Source organism: Oscarella lobularis, chromosome 5, assembly GCF_947507565.1.
Source record: "Oscarella lobularis chromosome 5, ooOscLobu1.1, whole genome shotgun sequence".
NCBI lineage: Eukaryota > Metazoa > Porifera > Homoscleromorpha > Homosclerophorida > Oscarellidae > Oscarella > Oscarella lobularis.
The window spans coordinates 2,163,935-2,183,171 of record NC_089179.1 but is presented as its reverse complement, the minus strand read 5'-3'; the positions used below and the strand labels follow the sequence as shown (position 1 = coordinate 2,183,171).

At 47.2% G+C, this 19,237-nt stretch overlaps 1 protein-coding gene across 1 annotated transcript; it reads right to left on the bottom strand.

Moving 5' to 3' along the window:
* Positions 1-1,204: 1,204 nt before the first annotated feature.
* LOC136187349 (uncharacterized) lies at positions 1,205-18,020 on the bottom strand. The gene is given in 8 exon segments (XM_065974929.1): positions 1,205-1,285; positions 1,442-1,561; positions 1,664-1,812; positions 15,325-15,644; positions 15,753-16,107; positions 16,155-16,721; positions 16,801-16,875; positions 16,913-18,020. Coding segments are annotated over 8 exon segments (2,775 nt in total).
* Between the last annotated feature and the right edge of the window lie 1,217 nt (positions 18,021-19,237).

The window sequence follows — 19,237 nt, the reverse complement described above, 5'->3', positions numbered from 1 at the left end:
CAGCATTACCCGCTTGCGACGAGGCTAATTTAATCTGAGAGCCGCACAATGTACAACAATCGCTGACGGACTTAAGGCTTTCAATCTTGCAACGACTCCGTTACGGCATCCGGTCATAGTAGCGGCTCCGTCAGTACCAATGCCTCGTAGCTTTTCATGTTCAATTGAGCGGCGTCCGTATACTCAAGTATTTTCTTCGTAATCGTTTCAGCGTTGAGTGAAATAACAACGCTGCTATTTTCATCATTGACATCGCTAGGATGCAGGACATCGATAACTGTGTAGTAATGACTCTGCAGCTCGCCAGAATTCTTGTTGATAAAGCGTCCGTGGATAGCTAACTGTTCGGTTACTGTGCAGTCAGTTGTCTCGTCAAATAAGATCGCAAAATGATCAGCTGTCTTCATTTGTGACAAGATGCCCTCTTCAATGACATCAAATAAAACAAAAAGCTTTCCTGAATTGCAGACGCTGACGTGTAAGTGGCATTCTTGGCTGTGCGAATCATAGTCATTGTACGGCACGTACGGGAGAGCGAAACCGTCTCCATTGATCCTTCTGTACGAGAGCGCTGGAGATGAACTAAAAGAGAACAATTTGCCTGTTGGGGAGACCCAAGTCTATCACTTACCAGCTTTTTCTCGTTTTCCATTCCGTATTCAAACAAATCGTCGGTGATGTGATAGTGCCTCCAATTGGCTTTATCCATCATCTCGACGGCGAGACTCTGCATGCTTTGGAGCGCGAATGAAGCTCGCCGCGATGCGATTCGTCGCGTTTGGCGCACTTGGAGAAGAGCGTACCCAATCGAAGCGTCATTTCGATCGGCTTCGGTGGCATCATGATAACTTCGGGATTGTCGAGAAGAATCACTTCGTCGTACTGAAGATATTTCAGCTGCGAGTCGGCCAACGACGCTCCGGCCTGGAGAAGACGTCCGACGCACTTCGTCGCTTTGCTTTGAAGCGCCGTAAACAAACACGACTCGTTCTCCTTGTTGTTCGCATTGAAGGGCGATTTTTTCTGGAGGAGAAAATCCAGACATTCCATGTTGTCGCTCTCGTCGCTGAATCGGAAGATTTCGTCCTTGTCGGCTTTGGAGTGGCTTACGCCAAGCTCGACGGCTCTTTTCATGGTGCAGAACGTTTCGCAATTGAGAGTCAGTCTCATCGACGTCAGCTCCGAGACGAACAAGAAGAGAGAGTTATTCTAAAAGCGACGGAGAAGCGTTCGCCGCTTCGATTAGGGCGCCAGGTGACACAGTCGCCCCTTTCTCCTCAAGAAACTAGAGAAAGACCATATAAATATAGACATCTAGACAAACGATTATGTTTGAAACCTTTACTGTTTCCAAGCTTCTTGATCTGAGTGAATGGCAAAGCAAATAGTTGCAGTGAATTCTCAGATCCTCAGGGTCCTTTCGATCGACGAGACCACTCACGTTCATCATCAACGCTTCAGGTATGTTTTCCATCTTGGCCATCGTAAAAAGCGACACAGAAGCGCCCTCGTCGAATACATATTCGAAGTAGCCAAAGTCAAGCGGCACGCCAGAAGCCAGCTAAGAAAGAAAAGAAAGAACAAATGAAAAATCAGGATTGTGCAAAAGGCCGTAATAGAAAAATTATTTCCAGATTAGATGTAATAGATACGTTATATGTACCAGACTATAAAGCACGGAGTAAAGGCCCATGTCTGCGATGGTCACACCAGGTGATGTGAGCAGCATCTCCAAACCGTCAACAGGACACAAATTCACAACAGCTTCATACAGAAAGGGCGCGCGAATGGCGACGTACGTAAGAGACACCTCTATAGTTAATTAATCATTTTTGAATAAGTGCTTAAATGCTAAAAGTCTTTCTGACCAACTTCAAGCTAAAGACATTGACCTTGCTGCAGCAGTTGATTTAGTTTCAGCAACCAAAGATGTATTAGCCGAATATCGTAGCGACGAACAATGGGCTGAAGTCTACGAACAAATGAATCGTCTCACTGATGCATGCGACATTGGCATAAGACAAATGGAAGTGAGAGAAAGAAACACTCCTCGTCGACTTGATTCATATGTTGTCACTGAAACAACGGGTGGACATCGTCGACTTCATCGGAATAGCAAAAGTATCTATAAAGCAGTCTATTTTGCTGTTCTAGATGTTTTTGTGTCTGAACTTAATTGACGTTTTGACTCGAACAATCTTCAAATAATGCGTGGTGTTCAAGGCTGCAGTCCAAAGTCAAATTGTTTCTGCAGTTAAATGAGTTTTCGGTACTGCAGCCCTTCTGCGAAATATAAGCCCTAAGCAAAGAGGCCCTTAATGTGGAAGTAGAATTAGCTAAAAAGACTACAGCATTTAAGGAGGCTCCGGATACAAGCGACTTTCTTCTTTCACTACTTCCGGAAATTGAAAGATGATTATCCGGAATTAACTAAACTGGTCAAAATAGCTATGACAATCTGCGTATCAACGGCCGAGTGCGAGCGTTCATTCTCCGCTCTAAAACGGATTAAAACGCACCTTAGGTCAACTATGACAGAAACAAGGCTAGCCGATCTCGCAACTATTTCAATTGAATGGGAACTGGCTAAAAGAGTAAATTTAGAAGATATCCTAACAGAATATGCTACTTTAGATAAAAACAGACGACTAGCTTTTTCTTAAGTAATTATTGTTGACACCACAGGAACACTTTTGCACTCATGTATTAAGGCAATAAAAATTTGAACTGACTACGCCCACATACCTAAAGCGGCTGGGGGCTTCGCCCCCAGACCCCTCTGCCCACCCAAAAAATACCTCTGGTTACGCCACTGTCTCACACTTCGGCAGAAACGCGTGCGATGGCAAGCGATGACGCTATTGACCTCATAAGTCTTTCGAACGGCTCCTCAATGCCCGAAGAGACCTCGCACGTCGACGAAGCCATGGACGACATTCACGAATCCAACCGCTCTTACCAAAGGCGCCGATTCTCAAACGTCTCTTCGAAACGAACTGCGAAACTTCGCCGAAGGCCAGGCGAAACGAATCGTAGCGCTCGTCGACAGCGGAGCGAATCCCAAGCACCTCTACGACGACAAAAAGAAGAAGACAACGCTCCACGTCCTATTCGACGCCTTCTCCAAATCGACGAAGACGACGAAAAAAGCAGCGGTCCTGCGTGGAGTGGAATGTATCAGTCCAGTTCGCCGCTTAAAGCAGTGCGTAGGCGATTTCCGAGAAAATGATCGCAACCATAAAGAAGCGGATTTCCTCGTCTACGTAGACTCAGGAAGGATACATGTAGGGAACGCCTCGGGAGAGATCTCGTTGTTGATGCTACCACCTCGCGGGGACGATACGTCAACAAGAAGCCGCCATCGTATGGCGGGCGCACGATGGCGGGCGCTACTTACATATACCGCCGCCTGGGTATCCTAAGAGTACCCCATGCTGGGCGGACAAGGCCAACAATGCTTCATCAAGCTACCGCTTGTTTACACAACGGTCTTCTTTCCATACTTCCGAAAAAATTGGTAAAGCAACGGCTTGTGGCGCTTGTCTGAGAAGGAAACAAGCGTTTTTACCGACTCGTTCCCTTAGAGTTCGCAGCGGTAAATTTTGTTTCGATGACCATTGATCGCAGGTTTCTTAGATACAGCAGAGACAGCCTCTCAGCATAATCACTTGTGGCCTTGTAGGCTCTTGGATGATGCTGGCCTTTGTAAATGTTGGCATTTGAGGCACTGGTTATTGGTCAACCATTTGCTAGGCGGTGCAGGGCACACCCTCTCGTCGATCGTGCTGCGGTACACCGTTGAACTCCGGCCAGATTTCCAATTGAAGACGGAGAGGGACGCGCCTTTGACCCTTGCAGAAGCATAAGAAAACTGAACTGAAAAAGAAAGAGCCGTTTTTGAGCGTCGTCCGATCCTGTCGTCAACGTTGGGCAAAAAAGCTAATCGGAGGCCAAGTTAATTCGATAAGCAAAGGAAGATCATAAAGCTTTTGCGGGCCAAGAACCCCGCGGTTGTCGCCGCCGTGAAAAGTGAGATCAGGAGAACGATTCAAAGGTCGAGCTTGTGTTTTCACTGTCCGAAGCAGGATGCCAGAACAGTCTCTCTCCCAAATACAGCAACAAGTTACGTTTACCCGACGCAACCTATGCTGCCGATGACGTACCGGATGCATAGCCTCGGACCCAGGCCTGTTCCACAAACTTTCTCACCTAAAATTGGCCTGGTACCTATCTTCACATGTGTGTGGGTAAGATGCCGAGTAAGTCTATTTGTGATCAGACAGAACATATAACAGACATCTAAGGTAACGTGCTCTAGTCCTAGTCACACCACAACATGCTCCCAAACGTTCCAATTGATTAACTTTCATGGTCATGCAATGAGACGGCCTATTGTCCTGAAAACCTACCTACCCCATCATCGAACGCACCGCCGCCGTACCTCTCAAAAGGCTACCTTCGCAAAGAAAACATAAAACATGAGGCTTCGGGTGCTTAAGCGCCCCCTCAGTATCTTAAAAAACGAATGCAAAGTTCAGTGGCATGCCTAAGCGAAGAACTAATCTTACGCAGTACGCATGGAGTTATTCATAGGCATGAAATTTCTGTCTATGAATGGTTTTTGCGCACTGCGTTTTCTTTGCACCGCCGTGATTCTGAAGCCCTTTTCGGTCGGAAGTGGTGTTGCATGTGTCAGGTAAATGCACTAGCTTGCTTGCGGAATGGGAGTTCACGAAAAAGTTTAGCAATGGCAGTAAAATTCGCTAAGTAAGTAAAAAATCAAATTTCAGTAGGAGTGGCTGTATAAATGTTTGGCTCGTCACGCGTGCAACAAAGCACACCCCCTTTCGATTTCTAAATACGCCCCTAAAACATTGCGTCCGACAAATTGCAACGCGCTTTGCCAGCAGACGTTTTCCTGCAAAGAGCTGCTTGGTAACGTCAGACATGTAATACATTTCGTTAGGCTAAGAACTGGATTCGCTTTCACGTTGTCGCGCTAAGTTAGCATCACTGTGTCTTGCATTCACTCAACTCTAGAATATATATACGGAGAAAAAGAATACAGTTAGTTTAGGACGAATCGTGTCAGAGCAATTGCCTTTTCCGAAGTGTCCATCGAACGGGTTTGACGAGCGTCACCGCAGGACTACGTCTACGAGGGTCTTGCCTTTTGTTTGCCAAAGAGTCTTACTGCTTTCTTTTTTCTCTGGGCGTAGACAATAGTGTTTGCCGTCGGTGCTTCCTCCATCGTCGTAGCCAGCATTTGAGCTGCAAAGTTCTGATAATGTGCACGTAAACAGCTTTAAATTTCATTTTTTTATTTTATTTTACATCTTACGAAAAGCTTCAAAGCTATCTAGATTCGTTGTATTGTGTCCCCATGTGTACGGTAGTTGCCATTTTGTCTAACATGTGCACTCAAGAATCCAATTCATTTTCTGTTTGTTGATAAGCAGATATATGCACGGTGCGTGAAAGAGTTGTCACCTATGGACGGTGAAGGCCGAGGATCTCTACTATTTTAAATAATCCGGATGCTCCTGGTTTGGAATTATCAAACAAATTGGGATGTCATTCTTTCCCAAGCTATTTTTGGAATTTTTCGAAAACGTTCTTTGCATTACTGAAAGGGCAGGTGAGTACAGATGCCCAAAGTGTATTAATTGGTTGATTAATAAATTATTGAATTGTTTATGATAATGCAACTGCAGAGATAGGACACCAGCTTTTACACAAGTGCCCTCCAGCTACCAGTAACTTTGAATCTGGTTTAAATCTTCAAAAGAGAGAAAACGAAAACTCAGTTCCAGCCAGACGTGGTTTTCTCCACGACGACCAAAGCTTGTACGCCCGATTTTCTTAGCAGAGGTGACAGTCAGCCAAACAACACAACGCAATATTTTTAGTCAGCAATGCAAGCAGTACTAATTATTGATGTTGAAGCATACACGAAAGGAAAGAACAATTCGCTCCAAAAGCTTAACTCTTATCTTATCACAGGCCCAAGTCACACCACTGGCGGCTGTACAGGCTTAGCGTACTTTAGTAATATAGCAATAAAGGGTTCGATTTACGTAAAGTGACTTGTCGTGTTGTTTTGGTAATTAAGGACTCCAAGGGCGTATCCAAAATGGTTGCTCGCTAACACTTGCGACGTGCTGCGGCTGTTTGCGCCGGTTCTTTTCTGGCTTGCGCTTTGTACGAAGACAGTTCTGATGACTACGAAGACGTGGAACGACAAGTCGAGCCTTCGGAAAGTGAGAAACAGCTTCTTCGATCGACCGTTTTTGGTTTGGGGCCCCCGGGATTCTTTTGTCTCAAATATTTTTTAAGGCGACCAAAGCGTTGTCGAAGCGGTTAAAAACGGAACGGACGAAGACCGCGAGGCCATCTTCGGTCAAGAATATCGCCTTTTTGGACTGTAAAAAAGAAGGCGGATACCTTTCGACTCTCAAACGAATTTCCGTTTTAGTTCGAAATGGCCGGGGAACCGATGGCGACGACAATAAATGCATGTCGAGGCCGAGAGCACCAGCGATGTCTTGATGAAGAGGCAGGGGAGGCCGTTGACGACGAGCAACCAGCGGAAGCTGCCAAAATTGACGACAAAAATCCGACGATTCCGACGAGTGGAGAGAGGTTTGGGAGAGCGTTGACAGAGTCGAGTACTCGTCTCAATCTGGTCTTGCACGAGTCTTTGCTGAAGAAGTCGATGTCATGACGTAAATAACATTTTCTATGCAAAAAATATTTACACTATTATTATTTAGATGTTTTAGTCTATTTTTCACGGAAGTGGTGTGGCAATTGCAACATAAATTGGAATGTTGTGGCCAAAAATGCAGGACAACAAGGCCAACGACCGTGGAGCCCAGTTCCCGTCGAGGTAAAACAGACTATCAAATAACATTATTTATTACAAATTTTGCGTAGGTGATGAAGGCATTTTTTGGTCTCCTGATACTCATGGGTTATATGAGATTTCCTTCGATTTAGGATTACTGACAAAATCCTATACCAATTTGGAAATGATCTTTGTCAAAAATTATGAATATGACAAGGTATTTGCGTAGATGCAGATTTATTTTTACCAAAACATTTACATAGGTTTTGGCAAATCCTAAGATTTTTTCACGTTGTTGATCCAGGGAACGAATTACCAAGAGACGATCCCGCCTACGACAAATTGCAGAAGTGGCGGCCATTGATCGACCTTTTGCAAATATCATTTAAAATGGCTTACGACGGGAAATAACCACTGACGAGGCAATGATTCCGTACGAAAGACGTCTCGGTTACAAACAGTACATAAAAGACAAGCCAACTAAATGGGGAATCAAGGTATGACAACAGACATTTAGAATAAATTTGCTACGGATTGATACAGGTGTTTATTATGGCCGACGCGTCTACGGATTACGTCTACAAATTTGACAATTACACCGGAAAGAAAGCAGCTACAGGTAAACACGGATTGCCGACTCAAATTGACTTGGATTTGATGAAGGGTATGGAGGGGAAAGGTCATATTTTGTACACGGATAACTATTACTCGTCGCCTACTCTATTCGATCTTTTGTAGGACAAATCTATTGCTGTGGCACTGTTCGGCCTCACCGAAAAAATTTCCAAAGCTACTTTGAGCGTTGCCGAAAAAAGATGTACTAAGAATTTTTATCTGTATCTTTCCAGACAACACCTGATGGCATGCGCGTTTTGACAGGCCTTTCGTATTTTTTGTCGACTGCCCATGCTCCTAGGCTCGAAGACGGAACATTTCCTACAACGTCATGACAAGATGTTCAGAATTACAGCTATGTTGAGTGTCCCCCTCGTTAAGAGCTTTATATTGCCAACATGAGGGGCGTCGACAAGGGCGAGCAAATAACGCCTCTTTACAACGTTGGACGAAAAACAAAGAAAACCCTGGCAAAGGATTGCTTTCTATTTGCTTGAAGCCCCGGTATTGAACGTTTTCATTGTGGAAAGACGGCTCTACCCAAATCCTACTGAAAGAGGAAGAGCGAAAGAGATTTACGCTCTATTCGTCTTCAACTTGGCGTTGCTCTCATCGGAAATTTTTGGGGAAGAAACAAAGAGGTAGAAAGAGGGAACTTATGGACAAAAGGCTCGACGCTTCACTTTCACATCTTTTGATTTCCTAGGGAGAACTTCGTCACTGCGTCCGCGGCAGCTAGAAAACGCGACGACTGAAAGACGGAAATTTCCGTCACGAAGTGTACACTCGGTGCACAGCGTGCGACGTGCATCTTTGCATAGCATCCATCGAAATTGTTTTCACGAACATCACACTTTAGGTAAGTTACGACGCCGCTGGCAGTTTACTTGGTTGTGTTTGCGCATAATCCTTTGCGTTTTGGGTGTCTAAATGTTGATTACAGTTCACTTCCGGTTTGCTTGACTAAGTAAATGAATGTTGATACCCAAAAAGTGACCGAAATGCAGCGATTCAACAAGAGAGAAACAGTTTCGAAGACCCGCGAATACACGGTGAGCCGTACGTTGCGATTTCTTACTTTTAAGTAAGCCTAAGTCTTTTATTTCGTTGGTATGGAAACAAATTCGCTGATAACCTTCTTCCTTAGACTATTACGAATCTAATTTATAAATGTTGCTAGGTTCTATTAAGTCTCGCTTCCTCGCATTTTTTAATATCGTGCGTGTTATGCGCATTTCCTGTGAACAGAAATTATTTAATGTTTTAAAAGTTGAGTGTTTGAATAAAAGTATATCGAGCATAGCGTAAAATTCGTTGAAGCAAGCGTTTTAAATTTGTTTGACTTCACTCAGAATTCAGCCATCAAATGTGTTTTGTACGCTTGCGAAGGATACGGAACGCAAATACACGACGGACCCCAAGTCTACAAAGGAATCAAACGTTTGAGTCGTAGTCTTTCTATTTGACATTCAAGCGACGCACGTCGGCAACAAGGGCCTAATTTCTCGTCGTAAAGCGAAAATAAAGCATTCGCAGTCGTTCTCGGCTTCACCATGATCATACGTTGCAGACCTTCTTTTTGCAGTAGACTCTCGCAACCGCTTAGAATCAGACACTTTTGTGCACGTCGTCCACTGTTAATGATCCAAACCTCTAGCCACTTCCATGCAGTGTGCACCAACTGTTGACATTGACTTCCCTGCTCTTAGGAGAAAACTTTAAGCTGCGTCGACACAAAATGAGTGTGGAGCTGCTTCTCCTTCTGCAACCACAAGATCTAATAGAACTTCAACGCCGACGGCGCAAATATTGAGGGATATTTCAAACATTAGGCTGTTGTTGCTTCTCATATTTATTATTGGCCTCTCAGTAATGATAGTTGTTATCGTCTATTTTCACATGAACTAGTCTGACCCAAGCAGTTGAATATCTGCTTCATTGTAAGTAAAAGTTACATGATGCTGAAATACTAAAACAAGAAAAAGTATAAGTGGCTACTTTTTTCACGGATTTTATTGCGGAAAATCAATGGGAACTCGATCAAGACTTTAATTATTCATTTTAGGTAGCGCTATAACCGAGTTTGTATAGTTTTAGACGTTCGAATTCTAGAAAAAGCATTCAAGTGATGAGCGACTTTAATACGTTTGGCGCTGCCTTCTTCCTTTCCCAATGCCCGATATTTCTTCAGTAGGGCAAAGGGAACATAACCGCACATGTAACGGAGGGCGTTCGTTTCCGTGTCACTCATACTCGGTGCCAATTCGTCCCTCACATCGCCTCCAGTCATTCTTTTCCCGAAAACAGCATCAAAAACCTTCTGGTTGACAGACTGCGTAAAAAGTCGGTCTGCATTCACGTCGCCGACACTCAACAATATCGTTTCCCAGTATAAAGGAAGGACGGTGATGGCAACTTCATGGAACAAGGCGAACGCTTTCTCCCGGCGAAACGCCACGCTTTTAGCGTCGCTGATGCCGGATACGCATGATTCGATGGCCGAAACAATCAAAAGAGCCGCAGTTGTAACAGCCGGTGTTGACGCCATGTCGTAGACCTTGCGGCATGATGCCTAAACCGAATCCCATCTTGGTCATCCGCGGGAAGCTATTTCCTCGGCGAGAACGCTGTCTAGAGCGGCGACGAAGGCGTTCATTGTAACGGGACGCACACCGGGACACACTTAGACGACCCCAATTCTCACGTGATAACGCGAGTTGCCAATCTCTTTCTCTTTTATCTATGGCTAGACAGAGGTAACCGAGTTGTTTTACCATCGTGCGTTGTGCTCAAAATTCGTGAGCATTTTCCTGAGCCGGATGGAAATTACGTTGGGTATGCTGAACCACACATTGACGATACTCACCGACAAGCCGACGACGAAAGGGGTTTTCAATGGCCTATTTAGGCATCAGGAATTTAAGCGCATGCAGTACTATAACTGTAATACTAATAATTTCATAATAATTCGTTTAGTGTAAATCGGCTTTGATGTTGCCTGACGGTTTCTTGCTTTGAGGGTTTCGGCTTTTGTGCGAGATTCATCAGCACCACGGCAGGAATCGGAAGGGCTGTTCTTCTGTGCAGAAACGATGCGGTGTCATTTTCTCGTCTTTTCACCACGCCGTGGGCCAAGTCATGTATGAAATCAGTTGACTTGTTAGAGTGCATTTCTTTAATGGTCCATTCCTTCTTTCGTTTGCTCCACTCCTTGTACCGTTTTGATCCGTCTCGATTTGTTTTTGTTTGCGTTAGTTCTTGCTTGATGTTACTGTTTTGATCGAGCACTGCCAGCCGTAGCCTCGCTAACATCGTCTTGTAGCTGAAATGAATCCTTTTGGGGGCATATTTCAAGAAAACATTGTTGAAGACTTCTAAAGCGCCAGTGTGAGCAAATTTTGTCAACTTTTTCAGGTAGACTACTCTGGTATGCACATGACATAATAGGAACATTTGCAGAAGTTCGGCAGAGCCGGTCGTGATGAACATTCCTCAACTGCCGTTCTACTCTACAGCCTTAAAAGTCTTCACGGTCGAGACGTGGACAAGTCCGTTCGTTCGCTTATACGCGAAACAAAATGCAAAAGGAAGTTTCTACGTTCCCTCATCTCTAGAGACGTACACTGAAGACGAGCAAGAAGACGACAGCTGCTGCAGTCACTGTGACTACACTTCCGCCGATCCAAATGGCTTCTTTACATTTGAAAAGAGCCTGATCAAGAAAAGGGCAGCTTCGACAAAGAAAAATTTCACGTTCTAAGAGAGCAATGACGGTACTAATTAAGTTTTTCTGCCTCTTTGACAGCACTTAGTTCAGCACCACGAAGGAGATATTGAGTCGGCTCTCTCCAGTTGGAGAAATGACATGATTTCGGCAGGCTACGTTTGCCTAGGCGTCGAAGCAATCGCTACAAATAGTCTCTTGGATGATTTGAACCTTTACGTCCTTTGCATGACAGTGGGTACAGGTCTGGAAGAGCTGAAGGCACGCTTCAAAAACAATGTATTTCGTTTCACGGTACGAAAAAGTGTTAGACCTTTAAATGGTAAAAAGTATGAGGTAAAAAATTGGCTAAAACCTACAAAGACGGTGTTTCAGACGATGAATCTTCCGGTTCGTAGAGAGACGCTTCCAGGTCATTGACATCAACAATATCAGTGGAGCTATTATCGTCTTCTTCAGCACCAGACGAAGAATCAACATCGGGCAAAAACTCGATGGAATCAGTGAGCAGTGCACTGAACGGAAGCATCGCTCGTAGAAACAGGTAAAAATGACGTCTGACATCGTAGTAAGACTGACAGTTCATACCAACGATGTACCAACATTTACTGTTCACCTTGACTGATCATGTGCGGCAAGCACTGCACTACAACGTCAAAACAGTCGTCTAACTGTTCGCCGCTGCCAGGGATGTCTTCAGATTCTTGTTCATCATGCCCCAAGATTTCTTCTACCATCTACCAAAAGGAAAGCATTTACGTACTGGAAGTGCTATAATCAGAGACCCTAGCTCTTTCGCGTTTTTCGAATGCTGAACGCTTTCTCTTTACAGGAGAAGATTTTTTGGAGACGCGTTTAAAAATGGTGGGAAAATCGTCTGGCTTAAGACGAGTTCTTTTAGAGCCGAGACCGAGCTTCGCGTACATCACACTGTCTTTTTCGAAGCAATTCTTTTCGGAGTGAGCAATGCACAAGCGGGATCTGAAACTAGGGCCCGTCCAGCCGGCTCTTGTGCGCCGAACGTTCGAGATCCACTTCTTCCGCAGTCCAGGGTCTCGTGAAAAGGCGAAAGTGAGAATCCCTGCTCTCTACTGTTGCTGAAACTGGCTGCGACACATTTTTCAGGCATTACAACGCAGGAAAACGCGAAGAGTCGAGACCGCTTGTGACGTTTACCGTTCCTCTTCGGTCTCAAAATTTGCGCTTCCTCAGCTGGAGAATGAAATTTTTTTTGCTGCTTCTTGTCTCCTATGGAGACATCGAGTTAAACCCCGGACCGATCAAATTTCCTTGTGGCGTTTGTGAAAAAAGCGTCCGTTCCAGTCAACGTGGGATTCTGTGTGGAAGCTGTAACACCTGGTTTCACATTCAGTGTCAACGTATCTCTGTTGCGCTCTACAATCAGCTTGGCACCGATTCGTTCCCTTGGACTTGCGGCAAATGCACTCTTCCGCCGTTAACTGACTCATTCTTCGTCCCGTCGTTTGGCAGTCAACGTTCCTCTATGGATGATCAGTCGTCTTCATCTGACTTTTCTTCTTCATTTGACTTTTCTTCTGAGTCGAATTCCTCTGACTGTTTGACGCTTCAACCCCTTGTTCACGAGCTATGCAACTTTACATCTGGACATTCCGGATACTCTGTTGCACATCTCAATATTAATGGTCTTCTTTCCAAGATGGACTATGTCTCACTTCTTCTCTCCGTATGTGATCTCGATGTTCTTACACTTTCAGAAACTAAAGTGGATCACTCTATCACTGATAGTGAATTGACTGTATCTGGCTACCGCCTTATGCGCAAGGACCGTACACGACACGGCGGAGGTGTGGCAATCTATGCCTCTAATCGTCGTAATTGCACACTTTGTCTACATGTTCTACCTCAACCGTCGCCTGAATTGGAATCAATCTCCGTTGAATTCCATGCTAAGTCATCTCGTCGTACTGTCATCCCCTGCTGCTATCGACCGCCCTCTGGATCGATTTCATTGTTTGCGAACAGGCTGTCTGAACTGGTTGAGAATTCCTATCAGCTAAGTTCCGACATTTTGGTTTTGGGTGATCTGAACATCAATTTTGGTGGTCCTATTCCTCAATAGACGATACCAGGTTGGGCGTGTCTATCAGTGCATGCGCACTTGTCGAGGGTGAATAGAAGGAAACGCCCCTTTCTTCCGAACCCTCTTCCTGAAGACCGGGTCCGTATGACGATGTACTCGAGTATCTCTACGGTATGACCTCTTCATGATAAGCGTTCGGTGTCCTGGCTTTGGTTGTGTTTAGGTCTGCGAAGGGCAAAACTATAGCAAAGAAATTTTGGTGGGCGTGGTCTCTTTCGCGAAACTCTCTCCCGATGGCAAACGCTGCGCCGAATTCCTCACCAATATCGACATACACGTAAGCGGCATTATTACCTTTGACCTTAGCGAGCAGAGCCCTCGCCGGTGTTTTGTTAAACTTCTTTCTACACGAAAATAATGTTTCTGTAGCGTGGCTGCTTACGTCACAGTCTATTGGAATCAACCCCAACCCCGTACATCTCACTCTCCCCCACCTAAGTTACTTTGCCCGGCCCAACTGCCCCTAACACCATGCCCAGAAAAAAAATGATTTGTCAGTGAAAGTGTTAAACAAGAATCTTCGTCGTCGCCCTCCCTGGTCAAAGGTCCAGGCGTTGTGGTGGTTTAGAAACTCGCGACGACCTTCGCAGTGGCGGTGTAGTCGCTTCGGGAGAAGACGGCGCTACGCGCGACGAACGCTGCTGCGGTGACGTCGAAGAATTATCCGCCGTGGAACCCCCGCCCTGGTTCTCATTCCTCGCGGGACTGTCGTTGGCAACTGCAGCTGTGCCCGTAGCTGTGTTTCGTGGCTGCAGAGGTTCCAACGCCGCCGTTGACGCTGACTGAGGCGTGGCCACCGGCTCAGCCAACGGGGGTGGGTCTAACGACCTTTCCCTCCCTTCTGCCGGTACGGTTGGTAAACCGGACCGATCTGCTCGAATGTCGTTGTCTGGTCCAGTGTCTGCATGAGGTTCGACTCGTGAACCCGTACCAGAAACTGACGATGTCGGTGCCGGCGATGGCGGCACGGCATCCGAGTATTGGACCCTCACCTGATCCGAGTGACACCGTAGTCTGCGGTGATCGCTCATCTCCACCAGCGAGACGGGACCGGATACAGCGACAACCAATCCGGGTTCCCACGGTCCAGAGTGTTGCCGCACCCAAACTCGTTGACCCAAGACAAACCCTCGCGTCGCCGCGTGTAAATCATGATATCCTTTTTGCCTGGCCTGTTGCTGGCGAACACGTGCCGCTACGTCGGGTTTCAGCAGATCCAGTTTTCCTCGAAGGCGGCGGCCATACAGCAATTCCGCGGATGATATTCTCGTGGTGGATTGGTGAGTATCCCGATAAGAAAACAGAACTTTTGCCAGCTTCTCTTCAAGGGGCAGTTTCTCCTTATCCATTTTCCGCATTCGCCTCTTAAAAATTTGTACTGCTCTCTCTGCCATACCATTCGATGCCGGGTGATACGGCGCCGACGTGGCATGCCGAATGCCGTTTGACCGCAGATAAGACCGGAATTCCTCGCTGATAAATTGTGGTTCGTTGTCCGTGACAATCATTTCTGGTAGACCATGGGTGGCGAAGATCTTTCGTAGCTTTCCAATTGTTACCGTGGATGTCGTTGACAGCATGAGCTCTACTTCTAACCACTTGGAGTGAGAATCCACTACGATCAGAAACATTTTTCCCAGAAATGGTCCTGCAAAGTCTAAATGAAGTCGTCCCCATGGTCTCTCGGGCCATTCCCAAGGATGAAGTGGCGCCGCCGCAGGCGCATTCAAATTTTGTTCGCATGCCTCACATCCCCTCACTGTTGCTCCTATATCCGTGTCACAACCCGGCCACCAAACATAGCTGCGTGCCAAACACTTCATGCGTAACGACTCCTGGGTGCCCTTCATGTAGCATGCCCAATACGCGGGATCGCGCTTGACTTGGTACTACCAACCGTTCACCCCAGAGTAAGCATCCGTCTTCCACGCTCAACTCTGAACGGCGTGACCAAAAACTCTCCAATACTTCCGCATGCTTCCTCTCCGGCCATCCATTTCCGACGAAGGATCGCACCAGCCGCAGGGTTGGATCCGCTGCCGTCAATATCCGACACCACGATGGGAGATTCCGTTGCCGTCAGTTCCAAAGCACGTAGGGACAAGACTGCCTCAATAGGCGACTCTGGTTTTTCAGCAATGTCGTCCAAGGGCAGCCTGCTCAACCCGTCCGCATTTCCGTTTGCCGCCCCGGGACGGTACTTTAGCGTATACTGAAACGCCTTGAGCTTAGCCGACCATCTTAAGATCCGCGGTGAGCCAAGCAGCGGAGTTCCTTTATCCGGACCGAATAATGTCAATAACGGCTTATGATCCGTAAAGATTGTAAACGGTCGTCTAGCCAGAAACATTTAGAACTTCTTGAGCCCAAAAACCACCGCCGCACCTTCCTTGTCGAGCTGCGAATATCGTCGCTACCGCGCCGATAACGATTGCGATGCATACGCCACGGGTTGTTCCCTCCCGTCAGGCCAAACGTGTGACAAAACGGCTCCAACTCCCACCGGTGACGCATCGCAAGCCAATGTCAACGGTAATGCTGGATCATAGTGTGCTAAAACACAGTCCGACGTCAAAGCTTTCTTTGAGTCCGCAAAAGCCTGAACTTCGCGGTCGCCCCATTTCCACTGAGTTCCTTTTTCGAGTAGACGATACAGCGGAGCCAGCTTCGTCGCCAAGTACCGGATGAATTTTTCATAATAGTTGACCAAACCCAAATACGCTTTGAGCTGCGCGACATTCTTGGGGGCCGGTGCGTGCGTGACTGCCGCAACCTTGTCATCGGTCGGATGGAGTCCCTCTTTATCAATTTTATGCCCTCAGTATTCCACCACAGGAACGAAAAACGCGCATTTTTGATGTTTTCAAACGCAAGACGGCCTAACACGAGTTCCAGGTTGCGAAGATGCTCCTCGCGGGACTTCCCCGTCACCAATGTATCATCGAGATACACGACGGTCCCCGGTACGCCTTGCAGCAAACTGTCCACGATTCGTTGAAAAATGGCCGGGGCTACCGAAACGCCAAATGGCAGCCGATTGTACCGAAAAAGGCCCCACGGCGTATTGACGGTCAATAGCTTTTTAGATTCCTCGTCGAGTTCCACCTGCTGGTAAGCGCCGCTGAGATCTAGCTTCGTGAACGACTCCCCACCTGCGAGGGACGCTAGCAAATCATCAATGCGAGGAAGCGGGTACGAGTCCGGAACAATTACCGGATTGACCGTGAGGCTGTAATCACCGCAAACTCGCACCTCGCCCCCTTTTTTGAGCGCCGCCACTATCGGAGCATCCCAATCGGAAAACTGCACTTGTTCTATGACGCCTTGTCGTTCTAAGCGCCGAATTTCGTTTTCAACCTACGATCGACGTGCGTATGGAACCGCCCGCGGTTTGCAGAACCGCGGTGTGGCGCCTTACTTGACTCGAATTTTTGCTTGTTGTCCCCGAAGCTCTCCTAGTCCGTTGCCAAAAACCTCAGGAAATTTCGTTACGATCTGCAGCCCACTTGTTGCCGAACACGCATTGACCGATGCTGTCTGATCTGCTGCCAGACGGGGCCAGTCCAACTAAGCCAGTTGCGTCCCATCAGGCTCGGCCCGTAACCTTTCACGACGATCAGGGTCAACTGCTTTCGCTGACCTTCGTACCTCACTCGTACATCGCATTCCCCGAGAACCGGAATTGGGTCTTTCGTGTAAGTCGACAGCGTTACCCGGCCACGCCGTAACGCCGGGACACTCCGTCTCGACAACAGTTTTCGAAACTCCACTTCTCCTATCAGGGACACGCCTGCGCCCGTGTCCAACTCAAACGAGCACGGCTTGCCATCAATTTTTAATGGCACCATAAATGGCGCCACTCGGGAACCTTTTGTGCAAAAGTTAATCCGGAACGATTCCTCCGCCGAATTGCTGTCCTCATCCGTCGCTTGTGCCTCCGACACTTTATGTGCCTTCTTCGCTTTGAGCGACTCCTTGGTACTTTTCTTCTCCGTGGGAGGTGCCGGTTGGCGACTGCGGCAAGCACGAGCAACGTGACCCAATTTACCGCACTCGTGACAGGTGTATGAAGCGAAACGACACGTGGCAGGCGAATGGTTTCCGTTACAACGGTAACACTTCCGTTGTTGCGCGTTGAATGCGGCGCTTCCCGCGGCTGCAGTACTCACTGCATGAGCCGATTCGTCTGGTGTTCCTTGCATTTCGTGTGATTGCATCTCGGCTACCTCCGTGGATCGCGCGATCTCGAACGCTGACTCAAAGGTCAACTTCTTTTCCGCGAGTAGCTTGCTACGAATTGTGTGGTCGTTCACTCCAACCACGAGCTGGTCGCACAGCTCCTCTGCGACATCGTGGAACTCACAGCGTTCAGCCAATTTGCGTAGTTCCGCGACGTAGGCTACTATCGATTCGCCCTGCTTTCGATGTCGCAAACGAAAACGCCATCGGCGAGTGGCCTTAGACGGCGTGGGATCCAAGTGATCTTCTGTCTGCCTTGTGATCTGGTTGTAAGATGCTGTTCTGAGCGGTGCGGACGATGCGGATCGAATTGTTCGATACGCCGCCGGCCCACAAACGCTGAGGAGAATTGCTTTCTTCTTGCCGTCGTCGGTGACGTCGTTCGCCTCAAAATAGAATTCCAGTCGCTCGATGTAATGACGCCATTCCTCTTTTTCGCTCTCAAAGACGCCGATTTTGCCCACCGAAGCCATCTGAAAGGTTCGAAACCAGTGTCGACTACGCCAATGTAGCGTGGCTGCTTACGTCACAGTCTATTGGAATCAACCCCAACCCCGTACATCACAGTTTCTTGTTCTATCATCGCCGCAAATCAGATCGCATTTGCTTCGAAGGGCTTTCATTGCATTTTGCGCGCGTTTCCGCAGGCCACTTGTCGCAAAAGAGCTAGTCTCGCGTGACCATTGATATACAGGGAAAGGGTCTGGCCACGCGAGACTAGCTCTTTTGCCTGCGGAAACGCGCGCAAAATGCAATGAAATCCCTTCGAAGCAAATGCGATGTGATTTGCGGCGATGATAGAACAAGAAACATTATTTTCGTGTACAAAGAAGTTTTAAAAAAACACCGGCGAGGGCTCTGCTCGCTAAGGTCAAAGGTAATAATGCCACTTACGTGTATGTCGATATTGGTGAGGAATTCGGCGCAGCGTTTGCCATCGGGAGAGAGTTTCGCGAAAGAGACCACGCCCACCAAAATTTCTTCGCTATAGTTTTGCCCTTCGCTGACCTAAAGACAACCAAAGCCAGGACACCGAACGCTTATCATAAAGAGGTCATACCGTAGAGATACTCGAGTACATCGTCATACGGACCCGGTCTTCAGGAAGAGTGTTTGGAAAGGGGCGTTTCCTTCTATTCACCTTCGACAAGTGCGCATGCACTGATAGACACGCCCAACCTGGTATCGTCTATTAGTTGCGGAAACCCTCAGCCTTCTCCAGCTACAGAACATCGTCTCAGAGCCGACCAGAATTACTGCTACGTCGACATCTATTCTGGACGTTGTTCTCTCCTCGTCTCTGTCACTGTATTCCCCTGCTGTGTCGTTGGAGTCGTCCGGAATCAGTGAACACAATCTGGTTTGTACTTGTCGTCTCGCTCCTGTCAAGCTCTTCTCTCGCCCCACATTCGCCTCGTTCGTCAAATGAGTCGCTTTAATGTAGAAGATTTTCTCCATCGGTATTACCTCGAGCCATTTCGAGTACGCGTCGACGATTACGAGAAACATGTGTTTCATATATGGTCCCGCAAAATCGATATGTATGCGGTCGAACGCCGCCGTCGGCCACTCCCAGTGATGTAAGATCACTCGAGCTGGATTCTTAGCATGCCTTTGACAAGCCTCGCATTTCCGGACTACGTCCTCAATGTCCGCTGAAATCTTCGGCCACCAAACGTGTAGTTTAGCC